Raw genomic sequence first — 16,646 nt, 5'->3', positions numbered from 1 at the left:
CTACTCGCCAAACAGTAAGTAACCAATGACAGCAGTTTACTGTGAACAATCTGACGTGATATCAGCTTTTCGTATCCCATCGTCATTTTTTTTCGTATATTGGCGCTTCAGACTTTCATTGGAATTTTGAATACGTTGACCTTTAAATCTAATTTACGCTCAACATCATGCAGTCATGAACATTGCCGCTTGCTGATGTAAGGTATTTTATTGTACTCCCAATCTAACGTTGCTTTCAGTGTTGACTATCACAGTCACCAAGTGACATACTCCTAGTGGAAATATGTTGATTGAAAAAAGCGGTTCAACTGATAGACAAGTTTTACGTAGATAAGGAAAAGTGGTTTACCTGGCCAATGCATTCGTGATATACGTATAAGCAGAACGTAAATAAAACCATTGCGCTGTTTTTACAACTCATGAAAATCTTTACACCTGTAGTTACTCGGTCGCTCAGTAAAAGTGTCGATAAAATATATAAACACAAAGTCGACCTTTTAATCCATTGCAGTTATACGAAGGGGGTTGTCTTGTCAATAAGCTAATCGGTGTCGGTACAACAGAATGCAGTTGGGGGTCAAACGATACCGTCCAAAAATTCCAATTTAACAGCTCCTGGCCGTTGAATGCGGCAGCGAATGGAGTTTGTAGTCACTGTGCTCAAGCAATTTAAACGCATTTATGTCCGTGGCTGAGTAAATATAAGAAGGACACTGAAAAGTTAAGAGCTTGTATACTCTTCTACTTAAGAGTTTATGTACGTCGCGTGTGCCCTCTGTACGGGATCTGTCCATTACGACCGATCAATAACCGTTAACTCGAACGCATATCCACTCTGGCCGCGGCATCTCGATGGCTCAAGCCGTTGCAAACGCAATCTTGTCAGGCTTTGAATTGGTCTTCTGCTTGTACCAGATTAAATGCAATACAAACAAATCACACGCTGAAGAGGTTGTTACAGTCAACGTGTTCAAATTACGTTTGTCTGAGTTGTGATTAAAAAGACAACTTTTCAGACAACCGATGGGCATTCAATGGAATCAGGCACGTTTGCTTTTAATCAATAGGCTGATTTTCCTTTTTTACTTTCCAGTAGAAAGTTATATTCATACTTCGGATGAAAAATACAAAGAAACAATATCTTCCAATTCCGCGATCAGATAATCGATGATTTCATTTAAATCAGCAATATCTCCAGTCCAGCGGTTATCTCTCCATGATTCATCACGCAAGATGGGACCAATCAGGTATTTCACACCGTCTCGGATATATCATAATTTAGATTTAACAAAAACTGACTATTTTATCTGACTCTGTGACGCATGGAATAATTTAAATTCCGCTGTAATCATTTTTTTCTCGCTAACCTTTAAGAAAATGCCCAAGTCTGCTCGGCATATGCAATGTGTATTTTTAGGCTGCTTTTTTTTTTAAATCAAAGATTCATGAGGGAAAAGTGGTTGTATCATCTAGTCCACAAAGCTGAAAGATTTCTTTCAGTTCCAAACATAGGGCGAGACAACCTTACCACGGTAAATAATTCGGACTTTTTTATAAGAATAACATCAATTTATCTGGTTTAGAGGATTAGTAATCGATGGCTGAATGCAACAACTACGGATGTAACGTATTTTTAGGTCAAAAGTGAGATTTTCAGTATGGTTAACTGCTGACTTATAATGTTCCATTCGATGAATTGGATCAATTAATGAGCATAGCAGCTTATCAAGCAATATACATATTGCCTCAGGTGCGAATCAAAAGTTACAAGATTTTCAACCTTTCTTTTTTGTCTTCAAAATATGGAAAATTTGATTTACTTCTCTCGTGCACTTGAGTATCAGCTTGATACTGTTACTTTAGGCTATGCTCTAGCTATGTCCCAAGTTCATAGGTGAGATGTGTCAATGTTGTGTACAGTGTGCCTATTGCTGCCCATACATGTAGCGTTGACGACGCACCCAGGCCTCGGTAATATGCCTCGAAGGACATTCACCATTCTCTCATTGATTCGGCAAAAAAGTTACATGTAGCTGTCGATTGAGTTTGGCCATTATTTTTACTCTTCGAAAGCGACGATTAGAGTTACAGAAAACAAACAAGCAAGCTCACAAACAAAACCCAGGAGCATTACGCATGGAATATTTCGTTGTAAAGATGCGGAGTAAGATATGTTGACTGTCAGAATGTCGTTTTGGCCGACCTGCATTGTAACCTTTCCCGCACGGTGTCACGGATGGGAAAGATCTGACAAACAAAAGTAGCGACGTCGTGCGTTTAAAATCATTGAAATGTGATCATTTCTACCTTAAAATAAACCTTGCCTTTCAGAATCTATATATCAAGGGTGAAATAAAATACTTTTTAAAACTTAGAAACTAGCTAAATTGTAAATTTTTAATTTAAGTAACCTTTAGTATCGACTGTTTTATTTCAAAATCATTATTCCGAGCGGAGTCCACCGTTTGAAATTCAAACGCTTTCCGACAGACGCAGCGTTCAAACGTCAGGGCTCATGGAAATATACCTGATATCCTGTAGTGAGGTTACAGCTGAAAAGCACGCGGTTCAGATTCGACAAATCCCAGCGTAATGGATCAGTCTCTTTGTAGTGGAGCCGATGTCAGACTTTCACGGGCGATGATCTGTCTTTTGAATTTTACAGGTACGCTGCAAAGTCGTTCACAACGACAGAAATGCTCTTTCAGTTCGTCCGAAACTAGCTTTGGCATGGCTGAATTCGTAAATCAATATTTGCTGAGGAAATAGGTAAAAATCTGTTTCGTTTGATCGATGACGATGGAATTAAATACGTAACTGACGGACTTGAAGTGACCTTAAGGATATTAATTACAAAAGGCCAAGCGGTGAGAAAAAAAGCAGTAAAGCGGCATGAAGGGGTTAGGAGTCCGTTAATTTTGTCAACGTAAATGCGCAATAAACAGCTTGAATCGCGGTTAACAGGTCTTTTCGGACCAAAGAGGACAAGGGAAGCCGCTCGTTGGGTCTGACCTGTACTATGGGTCTTAACGGCTCGAACGAGATTTTCTTCACGAGAAACATTACGGAGTAGCAAGGGTCATATCCGTCCGTGCTAGGGTGTTAATTGATTACATGAAAGTCTTCTTCAATGCAATACGGTCTTACTTCAACGTACGATCGATAGTGTTTGATTGTCGCGGGATACGGTCTGAAACGCGCAGACCTAATCGCCTTCGCATCGAAGAAATCCCACGTCTGCGCCTTCGCAGCCGGAATGTTAAAACGCGAACTGCACTTTCTCATCTCAAACGGAAAAAGGGAGAAGTCGTGGGCTTAAAATATTTAAGATAGTGCTCCGATTCAAAGAAGACCGACATTACCTTGCAAACCAGGGTGCGATTAGTTTTAAGGATTATGTGATTTTAGCACCCGGCTTTGAGGAAAAGTATATATCATCTGAGAAGCCGAGATCAAACACGATATAAATAAATCTGAAGTTCTGGCCCGAACACTTTTAGCAGATTTCATGGTTTCCTGTTATTGACCAGTGATTCCTACATATCTTTTTTTTCAGAGTTGTTTTGAACTACATCTGCCGGTTGCTCTAGAAGGAAATGCTTTGCGGTGAAACCGGCACACGCCACCACTTCCTAGTTTCAAGATTTAATCCATGAAAGATTTTCACCTGATCGATCTGCCTATTTACAGAGATAGCTCTTGGCTTGTACACTTATATACACACAGGGAACGAACTAATCTCAACTCGCATCGGGTCGATATTGTTGGAAAAATACCTGATCGCGCTACGAGACATGCCGTAAATGTGCAATTGCAATAAAAAAGTTTTGATTCAACAGTCATCTCCGAGTGTCAAGTCAGCCATGAAGTCGTATCAGTGTCTCAGACGCTGCAAAATTTCATCACAGTGTCACATTGTTTAGAGCTGTCGCGAATTCTTACATAATTTTGTATTTAGCTTCGGAGCCCAAATATACAGCTGGACACGGTGTGTTATTATGTTTTATGACACACAGCGCGGCCGAGAGGACTGTCCAACTGTGTATTCCACATGATGGTACATCAATTGCTAGAAATCATTCTTTAGAAAAAAACTCGACAAGTCTGTCTTCAAATGCAGTGTTATTATTTGTGTGGCGCAGGTGTGTGAACGCTCCGGGTATTTACACCTCCTGTGTATGCACAGAGCGTGGAGATTGGGGAGTGGCATTTGGCTGTTATTTCTACCCGATTGCACATTTCAATAATACCTTTTCAAACCGTGAGTTTCGAACGTCACAATCTATACCATGACCGATGTCGACTCTCAAAACATCGGCATCAGCAACAACAGCTATAGCGGCAACAGCAAAACTTTAAAAACCAAGCAACAACAACAACCGTGACAACAACTATGACAACAACAATAACAACTTCGACGGCAGCAACACAACAATAGCAGTAATAACAACAACAACAATAACAATAATAATAAATGAATAAATAAATATGTATAAATGAATATGTGCTGATGACAATAGTGACAGTGTTGTTGTTGTTGTGATGATGATGATGATGTATATGATGATGATGATGATGATGATGATGATAATGATGATGATGATGCTGAAAATGATGATGATGATGATGATGATGATGATGATGATGATGATGATGATGATGATGATGATAGAGACGACGATGATTGAATTTGTTGTTAGTTTCTTGTAAAGGCTGAAATGTAACACAGGCAAAGGAAAATTCCCAAGACAATAATGAAGTACTGAAGTTTCCCCTTTATTTCTTTGTAGAGTCCAACACAGTTCCATACTGTGACCCGGATTTTTATCACGTCAGCGTGAGAGAGGACTCCCAGGGAACGGTGCTGACATTAGCGTGTACTGACTCCGATGGCGATAACTTAACCTATTCCGTGCTATCAGGCAACATCAACGACGATTTCACCATTACACAGCTGGCCAGCATCGAGATAGCGCCAAATAGGTCTCTTGATTTCGAGAGCGTTAAGTTCTACAAGGTATCGACAATTAGCTTTTTGTGTAACTCACAGCTTCAGCGTTCTAGCTATTTTTACACAAAGTACATTTCCCTGCTAAATGGAATAAGAGGCCAAACGTGTTCGCTTGGTCAATTTTTAATGTCTGGTGTCTTGTTTATCGCAATAATTAGATTGCCTTATTTTCATTTTCAAAGGCTACATGCGTAGTACGCACATGCAAAGTTCATAAATGTTAAAATAATTTGCGCTAACGAGTGTCATTAGCCGAATTAGGGAAATGTCTAAGACGAGAAATGTTATCAATTTGCAATAACGAGATTATTTTGATGGAATACATTTGAGAACAATGTCGCCTTCGCCGAATTTTGTGCTCTGACATTTGATTTAAAAAAAAGATTATTATCAGTTATTGTTCGATCTGGGATCTGACATACAGAAATGATAAATAATTTCACTGCCTTTATCAATTTTTATCAAATCCCTCTGCGAGACCGTAAACCTGGAGCAGTTGATTCAACGCAACACGAACACACCAATCAATCAATCAATCAATCATCAGGGCAGACTAAAACAAAACAAATGTACATGTACCTGTCCCTGATGATTCTGATGTTTGGCCCCAGCTTACATTCGAAGGATCTGCACTACATACCCACGACATCACAATACGCTTTCGCCATGACAACTCAACAAAAGACAAAACAAGAATAAGACTAGTTTGTTCGTACTTTTCCACTCTTGTCTTATTTTTATTTTCCACCCGTCCGTGTCAATAAAGCTGCTGGTTGCTGCAGAGGACCGGGAAAACAGCACAACTGCTACCGTCTGCGTCGACGTCATCGGTGTCAATGAACACTCCCCCGCCTTCGCTGAAGAGGCATGTCCACACAGAGGGCTGCGTGTTTACGAAAATGCAACCGTGGGCGATTTGATTTTCACGGTGTCGGCGTCTGATGAGGATAGTTCCGATACTTCTGACGGACAAATTACCTACACAATATCAGGTAGAGTGCTGTACTTTATTGGAGTTGTGAAAACGATTCGCCGGGTAATTTCAGCTCGCCAGCTGAAATCATCGATGTCCGTACCAACGAGCGCGAGGACTCTCCCAAAATAATTTGTCCATTCGGCAGTCGCAAATTTAACTTTCTTGCCGTGTGTTTGCGTCTATACAAACAAACTTGAGCTGGGTAAATAGCCTCTGTAACGACCTCGACTAAGTGGTGCATGCAGCCATCATAAAACGCCGAAATTTTCCTCGATGTACAAATATTTTATTTGGAAATGAGGCGACGTTTACCTCTTATTGGTTGCAAATTGGTTTTGATTCTGCCCAGCGTAATGACAGCCGAGATGCACTAATCATGCATCAGAGTGGCAGAGACCCGAGTGACACGCACCGCAAATGAAGCGTTGTCCAGGCAAAACTAGTCAACACCGTTCAGTCCTCGGCTAACATACATTTAATTGGACTGCCAGTCTCCATGGCGACAGCACACAGACGTACAGCGGCGAAGGGCTCTGAATTTGAAGTGGGGGTCCGATTGTCAACTGTTTCTCCACGACACTTGATGCGAGATCTTACGTGTGCGCTGTCATATTGTTAGTTCTGTTTTCGAAAACCTGCTACTGTTTCCAATGAGAACATAACCCCTGTGCGTTTTGGCTTGCATGTGTGTTTCTCTGTTTGCCTGGATGTGTATGTTCATGTTTATGTTCAATGTAGCTACTATTTTGTTTTCTGCGTAATACTTATTTATTTTTATTCATTTCTTCGGATAACAAACAGGAGTATATTCCCGATTGCAGGCTCCGCAAAAACATAGAAAATGTTAAATCTTAGCGGGATTACACATGTGTACGTGTAAATCCCACATATATGTGTTTCACAGTCCTTGATTCGTGTACATCTAAACGCTCTCCCTGTTGTCAGTCACATCATTATTTGTTTTCAAGACAACAGTCGTCTGTTTATCTAAAAGTTCACAGTGCAAGTTTTTTCAGCATCATGTGAAAGAGTACAATACACTCTGAAAGATAACAACAAGAAGTGTTCCATCCCTCTCTCGAGATACACTTGACAATAAACTTGATACCTCTTTTTCAAAAGGTGACGGAAGTGAACATTTTCACATTGGCGAAAAAAGTGGTGCAATCTACCTAAAAAGATCCGTGGACAGGGAAACCACGCCAGAGTACACTTTTGAGGTGACAGCGACCGATGGTGGCGCTATTCCGCACAGTTTCTTCAACACGACCACTGTCTCTGTGACTCTTCTGGATGTCAATGACAACGCGCCGTCGTGTGCACCCGACCCCATGTTCATCTCCATCGACGAGGCGTTGCCATGGTTATCTGCCTTCGCTTCGCTTCACTGCCATGACAACGACGATGGAGTGAATGCTGCCATGAGCTACTCAATAGTGAAAGGTGAGAAGTAGTTGAACGCAACGCAAGTGAGTATATCTGAAGAAAAATAATTACGCAAGCACTGTCCATGAGGCTGTTTCTATTCAAGGTCATTGTACTTTATTGAGACTGACACCTCACATTGTTGGCCGTGTTTGTACTTTGTGATTCATACCTTAATGATTTCTCCTTTCCCTCTTTCATCTGCTGGCAGGTGATATCAGCAAGTTTAGTGTTGATGGGAACGGCAGCTTAATCATGAATGACCCGTCAAGTATCGATTTTGACGCCAGAACTGATATCTTTGCGTTAACAGTAAAAGTCGCTGATCATGGTGATGTTCCCTTCATCACATTCGTTGACATCGTGGTGACAGTTGACCCCGTTAACGAGTGCCCCGTCGTGTTCCCGGCTCCACGCTATGGGAACCTCACAGTTTGTAAGTCGTGTAATTCCTCAACGTCCGGCTGAGTGAGCTCATATTCGCTCTCTGTCTGTCTGTCTGTCTGTCTGTCTGTCTGTCTGTCTGTCTGTCTGTCCGTCCATCTGTCCGTCCGTCTGACAGCTGTCTGTACATGTGTATGTCTGTCTATGACATCATCGTATCTTCCAATCTCAGACAAACTCTAGTTTTTCAGTTTTCTTCTTTCTCTTCAAAGAACGCAATTTTCCGTCCTTTTATAACATATGCAGAGTCGAACAAGTAACTCAAGTCGAGAGAACCTTTTAAACGGATCACATAGAAGAAAAAAGTAACAATATGGTCGGAGAGTTTGCCTGTTAAAGTTATCATCAGACCGGTGTTTTCAAGGTGCCGCTCTGTAATTGACGATGAATACTAATGACCTGATAGGTCACCTGACTGCCCTCCTTGAGACTCTACTTAATTTCACCGATTTGATTTGATTTGCCTCATCTTTCTAGTGCGCCAGGGGAGGAAGCAGGTTACCATGTAAACAGAAGGCTACTTGATCCCTGTACCAGGTTGAAAAAAAAATGCCGATAGATGCTTTGAGCGTAGTTACAAAGTAGTACTTGGCACTAATTGGTTAAAGTTTTGTCTTATCTGCAGAGTAACCACGCTGTTGTCTCACCGTAATAAAGGCCAACCATTCAGTTTCAAAGTCATGAATGAAAGTCATGAGCCAACGTGCAAATTTTGGTAGCAGAGAAGCCAATTACCCAATACAGATATTTGAAATTCAAAATGGTCACCATGCCTGTGTTATCTCTATCAGGGAAAATAAAATTCCCTGTTTTCACGAAGCTGTCGAAAACACTGAAAACGAGGCCCCAGATTTCTACCTTAAAAGGGGAAATACCTGTAACTTTTTATGATATAACACGACTAGAACTAATTTGAGATAATTGGATGGTGAAGTAATGTTGGTTATATCTGCAAATGTACACTCATCTGCTTTTCTTTCTGAGCAATACATTTGTTTTTATGAGTAATTTGAAATATTGTAACATTCAGCTGTAGGGCACTTAACACTTTTGAGAAATTTGAAAAATATAAAGATCCAATTATCCCAAATTAGTTCAAATCGTGTTTATTTTGATTTTCTTTGCGTATAGAGAACAAAAAGTATGTCGATAGGTGAAATATTATCCTCGTGAATGACATCGCAGTTTGTACACTGTGCTATGTTATTATGGAAAATGATTTCTAGTCAGTTGTCAACGATGACATTGGACCCTGCACGCGTACATGTAGTTGAACGCCAGGCATTTTGACAAGTGTTACAAAGAGAACAACACTATTTGAACTAATTTGGGATAATTGGATCTTTATATTTTTCAAATTTCTCAAAAGTATTAGGTGCCCTATAGTTGAATGTTACAATATTACAAATTACTAGGTCATAAAACAAGTTTATAACTTAAAAAGAAAAGCAGATGAGAATACATTTGCAGATATCACCAACATTACTTCCCTATCCAATTACCCCAAATTACTTCCAATCGTGTTGAACGAAAATAATGGAAAATATATCAAAAGTAACTGCTAATTGAGCTTTCATTCTAATATAATAGAACCACTGGAATATTTGATAAGTCTGTAGACTTAGAAACACTATCAAAGTTTGCCATAAAAAATTGTCGTCTGCTGTTAAAGTCGCCATATTTGCCAACCAAGCAACCAACCAAACAAGCCAGCAAAACAGCAAACCAACCTGCAGCAAAGAAGCATGCATGCATATATTCATGCGGTATAAATATAGCGGTCTATATAAAGGATATTTGTCGGAATCGTCGAGTAATGAACAGTAACCTCTGGTCAATGGAAAATTAAAGATACGTAGTTATTCTCATGTTATAGTAATATGAACCATTTTCCCCTTGCCTGCAGCGATAACTGAAGATTCGCCCCCAGGGACAGTAATCGCTAATCTTACTGGCGAAGACTGTGACTCAAACAGAACGGCTGACGGACAGATATCGTACACCATGCTATCGGGGAACGATTTCGAACAGTTTCTCATCGATCATTATGGTACGGTATATCAGTTTACTACATTAATTCTGTTGATTTTTTAATAATGGTGTCCATTTCGGGGGATAACGTCTCCATACCAACGTCAAGGACATCTGATAGATCGTGAAGTGGGACTACTTCTGGCGCGATGAGACTCGCGCAGGAGTGATTCCAACACTGATAACTGGAACTGGCGTTATCTTATCGTAAAATGAGCCATGTCGTCATAATATAACATGATGGAGTCCAATATCACTTATATTGATGAGGCTATTCAAAGAGACAGTCGTGAAGGGGACACTCAACGACGTGCGCATTACACATTATAACAATTCAAATACCATTTTTTGTTAAAGATAGCCACCGATAGGGAATTAGACCCGGCACCTTCACAGTCGTAATGCCGCTAAAAGCCACTCTAATCTTCACATCATCTCAGGGGACGCATACTGAATTTCCGGTAAAATTACACTAAAATGGTTATAGAAACAGGCAATCTACTGATCTATGATTGTGTTGTTGATAAGGATAAGAGGTCAATAACCCAGATATATGAAAAACATCATCAGCCATATTTGAAAATGACAATGTAAATGACCTGTCAGCAATGTGACTTGAAGATGCCATGTCTACTTTGAACATGGCATCAATACAACTTTATGAAAAGAAATTAACCTCTTGAGTTTGACCGTGAATCCACAAAACGGTCACGTGGTTCATTTGTATTTTGTGCGACAGATGTAACCTGTCACATTTAACATGACTGTTTTGCTTCATACACTGCATAAAAACCCTATAATACTTACTGTATTAACATGGATTATTGCCTGTATTTTAGCTGAAGAGTGCATATACAGATGAATACAGTCAAGAATCCATTTTTTGTATTCAGCAAGCGTGTATTCATGTGGATTCATGTGAATTCACGTGTATTATACAATAATACAGGCAACTCATTAATGTGAATTTATCTGAATTATTGGGTTTTCATGCAGTGATATTTCAGGGGTTCTGTACCTCGCCGGGCACATTGATCGAGAAGCATCAGAAGACGTGACACTAGTAGTGGAAGCACGGGACGGCAATCTTCTCGATCGGCAGCCTGTCAGTGTTGCGACCGTTCAGCTCGAGATAACGGACGTCAATGACAATCCTCCGGTTTTTGAATCTGTGAGTCACCGTTGCCAACAACCGCCAGCCACTTTTTTCACATATCTGAAAGATACACGGTTTAACATATCGCGACATTGATTCCCTCTAAAGAACCGGGCATTGAAACTATTCGAATAGCGTGTTATTGAAAGATTGCAATTCGTCAGAATCGAAAAATATTTGTGGAATGGAACGGGAGTTGCAATTACTGAGTCAAAGTACACGTACATCTCTGAAAGTATTAAGCGCAAAATTTCACGATCCGCAAAGTTCTCATGCTACTTGGTATGCTAATGCCCAGACCACCGTGTTCACAAAAACTCACTTACAGCGAGCAGATGACCTTGGAATGCCATTAAAACTTTTTTATTATTAACGAATTCCTCAAGGCTTGAGTGACAACGATCAAATTTTCTTTGCAGATTGTTACGTTCGTCAGCGTGAGCGAGAAAGCAGGGGTGGGCCACACCGTATTGAAACTCAATGCATCTGATGGCGATGCAACTGGACCAAATAATGAGCTCAGATTTGTTCTGTCAGGTAGAAGAACACATTTATTTTGTTGAAATCTGCTGATTTTAGATGAGGGATTATTTTCTTTTTTGTTTTACGCGCAGTAGTATATCTAAAGCCGCGGATGCCGAGCGGAGCTTTGTTGTCTCTGTAACTATTCACGATATGCCACACGTATTTTGTGTAAAACCTGTCGTAGTTCATAAAGGTCAATAGTTGAACTCAAACGGACATTGACGTAGTATTGATATACAGTCTTTCTTCGCCATCACGTCTCCCCTTCACCAAACTTCCCAGCCTAATAGCACGGGAATTCGACGAATGTCGCTCATCGACTTCAAAAAGTACATTTTGCACATGCTTGACGGTTTCGCCGTCTGTTTCGACTTTAAGGACTCATCTGTATGACAGACACCCATGAAAACGGAAGAACAATTACTAAACAGTACGTTATTAAACGTGCAGAATTCGGCAAAGCCTTGACTAGTCTCAAAAGTTATGAGCTTCATCATGTGGTAGAAACATCGAGAACAGAGCTCCGCTCCTTTGATGACACAAATGGGCCATAATAAAGTTGCTACCCTAAACCACACACGCTATGATTCCTTTCCAGGGGGAAATAGCGATGGTGTCTTCGCCATCGATGCGACGTCGGGAGAGGTAACCCTGGTGACGTCACTAGACTTCGAAGTTACCAAGGCCTACGAATTGCTGGTCGAAGTTGTTGATGGTGGAGCGCCACCATTGTCAACTTCGGCGACAGTTTACGTGTACGTCATCGGTGAAAATGAACACAAGCCAATCATCGCAGGCAACTTTTCCTTCAATCTGCCCGAAGACCACTTGCAAGGTAACTTTATGACAAGTAAAAGTGGAGGAACGATGCTAATAAGTTACTAACTTTATTTTGGAAGATAGGATAAAAGGTCTTGTGTAACACACTACTGCAGATGCTATTGTACAACTCATTTGAATCCCCTACCTAGCGAGCTCTACAGGAGTGTTTCCAGCCATAAGTCACGAACTGTTCTTGTCGGCGTTTTGGGACTTTGATACTATTAGACTACAAATATTTAATTGGAACAATCACAAATAGGTCATATAAGAAACCTTTGTTGCATTGTGGCACTTAATGCATATGAATGTCTATCCCAAACAACCACTGTGAGCCAACCGTGCCCAATTATGTTACATCAGAAACTGAAAAGGCATGAATTTCATTATATATGAGAGGAAAAGCAAACTCACAAGAGAAAGTATAACAATAGACTACACTATATATAGTGTTACAAGTTTTCTATTATTTATTACTATTTCTTTATGTCAACATTGATGTCCGTCCTGATGTGAATGTTCAATTTACTTACAGGGACACTCGGTAAGATTCTTGTCTCAGATGACGATGAGGGCACTGATGGTGATGTCATCTTTGAAACACACGCATCGGCAGGAATTCCAATCAAAGTAGATCAGCTGACAAATGACGTCATTCTGACGTCAGGGCTCGATCGAGAAGTGGTGGAGTGTTATGAGTTTGTCGTCACTGTCATGGATACGCCCCTGAATTTGTCGGACACTTTTACCGTTTCACAAACTATCACTGTCACCATTGATGACGTCAATGATAACAAACCCACTTTTCAACAGGTATACATAATGCTACTTCTCATGGTGAAATTAACTTGTCGTGAGAGATGTTTGTTTAATGATGGACGAATCAAAAAGTGTCTAATTTCATTTCATTGATCTTCAGCGGAGGTGCAATGACAGCGTAATAAGAAATCCACGAATTGTCTTCAAATGAGTGCATTTCGCCACGACAGCGCGCCCGGTCTTTATTGCATGCAGTTTTACGCATCGATTAAAATTGCGAGAAGCAAATCCTAAAAATCGTAAAACTACATCTCTCTCTCTCTCTCTCTCTCTCTCTCTCTCTCTCTCTCTCTCTCTCTCTCTCATACACAACCTCTCTTGAACTGTGCATGAATAGTTCATATTGTGCAATCTTAAACAGAACAGTTTGTATAGCACTGCGGAAAGCAAGAAGTGATCTGTTCTTACCTTGAACCTGCCGTCGTCTATGCAAGTGTTTGTATCGGCTCAAGAGTCGTCAAAACAACCAGCGTTTTACTGAATGCCTTCATATATTCTTGCCTTGAACCATAAAACACTCAAATCATGAAATACGCAACACTTAACAGATCGCTCCTCGCTGCCGACTGTAAGTAGAATTCATATATTCGTGGTATCCTTGGCAACAATACATCAATTCCCTTTCAATTGTAGACCAATATGTTTGTCCGCGTGAGTGAGACGTCACCAGTGGGACACACTGTAATGAAACTCGATGCGACTGATAGCGATGCAACCAGGCCAAATAATGAATTCACATTTGCTCTGTCAGGTAAGACAGGTGCACATTTCTTGAACAATGATTAAAAGGTTTTATACTCACAGTAAGACACGCTAATTCCAGGAATTTGGGTGTGTGACGCAGGAGCGATACGCATTCTATCAATATAAATGTAGGATATCTCTAATTCCACGTTTTCTCCTTCATAAAAAGCACTAAGACTTCCCTAACCTACAGTATCACGAATGAGAGATTTGTGCTTGCCAGAGCCATTTCAATCAGTCTTTTCGTTGGATTGTCTTGTGACACAATGCTATTTATTCCCAAAGGGGGAAATGTCGATTCGGCGTTCTCTATCGATTCCACAACGGGGGAACTATTCCTGATGACGTCACTGGATTACGAAGAGACGAAGTCCTACGAATTAGTGGTCGAAGTTGCAGACCATGGAGAGCCACCACTGTCCAGCTCAGCCACGGTTTATGTCGACGTCATCGGTGAGAATGAACATCGACCAATCGTCTTGGGCGGCACTTCTTTCAACGTAACTGAAGACCAATTAGAAGGTACAACAAATGATTGACACATAGACCCGAGCGACTGAATATTTGTTTTACATCATTCGACCTCCCCTCTTATGAAATAAAACACTAGACATTTTCCTCAACTTTTGAACGAAACATGTGAGAGTAAAAAAAGTTCAAACTCACGCATGATTCGAAGACGCCGTGCAATCGAAAATATTTTTTTTCAAGTCCTGTAAGGGTGGAGTACGTGACGTATGGAAAGTTAATTAATCTACCCGAGCCATTGTCAGTTTTCACCGCTCTGGGGAAACAAACATGCACGCTTTGAAAATATTCATAGACCGTTCGGCAATGTTGACATATATGTAATATAACACAACAAAACGTCATCATCATCATCATCATCATCATCATCATCATCATCATCATCATCATCATCATCATCATCTCCCACCTGTGTGTTCAGTTTCTGAAAGGCTTTGCATAGGAATGGAAGGAAGGAATTATGTAAAAGGAAACGCTGATATAATTCATCTCTACCTGTCAGATAAGAGTTTTCCCGACAGAATCAGCATCTCTCCCCTGAAACTCATTTGAGGATGAAATTAACTATCGACTCTTGATCTTCCAGGACCTCTGCCATGATAGGTCTTGACAGTTGCATGGGCATGACATATTTCGCAATTTTTTCTCGATTACCTCGGCGAAACACCAATTACAGGTTGAGAAATGACTTGAGCGTGATAAATTGACGTCAATGGAAAAAACGCCAAGGTTCCGATTGCAATTGACACATCATTTTATCAATAATCATATTTCCTATCAACTGCCGACCGTTAGAACCCGTTTCATTGATAGCGATGATTTTTTCAGGGGAAAGACTTGGAAGGCTTCTCGTTTCCGACGACGATGAGGGCGTTGACGGCGACGTCACATTTGCGATAGAGTCAACGGGCGACATTCCCTTCACGATAGATCGGCTGACAGGTGATTTCATTCTGGCGGCTGATCTTGATCGAGAGGCGGTAGATCGCTGCGAGTTTGTCGTGACAGTCATGGATAGGTCAATGAACTCTTCGAAAGCCCTTTCTACCTCGCAAACAATCGTGGTAACCATTGGTGACGTCAACGATAACAAACCGACTTTCCAACAGGTAAAAAGTAAAAAAAAATTGTGTGTCTTCATGACTCAGTTCGAAAGTACTACTACAATCAATAAAAGAAGGATTCACTTATTCTGATAACGTACGAGAAGACCTGAAGGCAAACTTTTAACAGGTGTCATCAAATAGCTGGAATTGTAAATTCTTCACTTGCGACGATGTGCACGTTTCCGCCCATGGCAAAAAACATGCTGTTTTCGCACAGTCAAACACTTCATGTTCGGGTTTGTACATTTTCAAAAACAAATAAATCTCCATACTCTTGTCGTGATCTATCAGACTGCAACGCGTTACAAAGCATTCTTTATCTGCCCGGAAATCGTCACTTTAGTGCTTGATTGTGAGTAATCGATGATATGTCGCGTACCCATGGTGACGGGCAATTCATTTACTTTCTCTGTAGACTGTTATGTTCGTCAGCGTGAGCGAGAAAGCACCATTGGGCCACACCGTAATGAAACTCAATGCATCTGACGGCGATGCAACTGGACCAAATAATGAGTTCATCTTTCTTCTGTCAGGTAGGGGAGATTTTTTTGTCTTTTTCCCTTCGCGACCTAACACTAGAAGGACGAAATGTTGATAGTTTGATATATCGAGGTAATTGAGTACCCATTAGTTACTTGGAGGCAATTCATAATTTTTTCATTGTTAGTTTCTTTGCTCGTTTTTTATGCTTTATGTAATATTCTGACTGAATTAAAACGGTATAATTGTAAACCATAGACACATTGCGCTTTCTTTATAGTGTACAGCACGATTGCTGTTGTTGCAACCGTTAGAATCGTGATAAAACCTCCCACTTCCGCACCATTAGGGTAGACACAACAGCTCAACTACTTTATTTTTTTTTATTTTTTCAGACGGAAACAACGATGGCGTGTTTGATGTTAATGGTTTATCGGGAGAACTCACTTTATTGGGGCCATTGGATTACGAAGTGACGAAATCGTATGCGCTGACCGTCGAAATCGTCGACGGAGGAGCCCCGCCGATGTCGTCTTCGGCAACGATTTATGTGGACGTCATCGGCGAAAACGAGCACCCACC

General features: G+C 40.7%; 2 protein-coding genes across 4 annotated transcripts in view; one reads left to right on the top strand and one right to left on the bottom strand.

Annotated features, from left to right (window-relative positions):
* Positions 1-14,273, bottom strand: part of LOC139134853 (glycine receptor subunit alpha-1-like) — a 117,286-nt gene extending 103,013 nt beyond the window's left edge. For 2 of the 3 annotated variants that reach the window (XM_070701920.1, XM_070701922.1), the window contains exons 1-2: positions 14,009-14,273; positions 13,615-13,772 (exon numbers count right to left, since the gene is read on the bottom strand). The gene's annotated coding sequence lies outside the window, so the exon portion shown is untranslated. Of the gene's footprint in view, positions 1-13,614; positions 13,845-14,008 lie in introns of those variants that run through there. The other variant, XM_070701919.1, reaches the window with a different exon arrangement.
* LOC139134851 (protocadherin Fat 4-like) overlaps positions 4,812-16,646 on the top strand; it is a 27,318-nt gene continuing 15,483 nt past the window's right edge. Inside the window, exons 1-14 of the mRNA XM_070701916.1 lie at positions 4,812-5,017; positions 5,778-6,003; positions 7,110-7,430; positions 7,624-7,848; positions 9,763-9,906; positions 10,895-11,058; positions 11,463-11,580; positions 12,167-12,403; positions 12,923-13,200; positions 13,840-13,957; positions 14,236-14,472; positions 15,307-15,587; positions 16,000-16,117; positions 16,460-16,646. The exon at positions 16,460-16,646 is cut by the window's right edge and continues 50 nt beyond it. Coding sequence (XP_070558017.1) covers positions 7,319-7,430; positions 7,624-7,848; positions 9,763-9,906; positions 10,895-11,058; positions 11,463-11,580; positions 12,167-12,403; positions 12,923-13,200; positions 13,840-13,957; positions 14,236-14,472; positions 15,307-15,587; positions 16,000-16,117; positions 16,460-16,646 — 2,219 coding nt within the window. The 5' untranslated portion in view covers positions 4,812-5,017; positions 5,778-6,003; positions 7,110-7,318. The remainder of the gene's footprint in view (positions 5,018-5,777; positions 6,004-7,109; positions 7,431-7,623; positions 7,849-9,762; positions 9,907-10,894; positions 11,059-11,462; positions 11,581-12,166; positions 12,404-12,922; positions 13,201-13,839; positions 13,958-14,235; positions 14,473-15,306; positions 15,588-15,999; positions 16,118-16,459) is intronic.

Source organism: Ptychodera flava, chromosome 6 (genome assembly GCF_041260155.1).
Source record: "Ptychodera flava strain L36383 chromosome 6, AS_Pfla_20210202, whole genome shotgun sequence".
In the NCBI taxonomy this organism is placed as follows: Eukaryota; Metazoa; Hemichordata; class Enteropneusta; family Ptychoderidae; genus Ptychodera; species Ptychodera flava.
The sequence above is the reverse complement of the archived record's forward strand: the minus strand, read 5'-3'. Positions and strand labels throughout refer to the sequence as shown.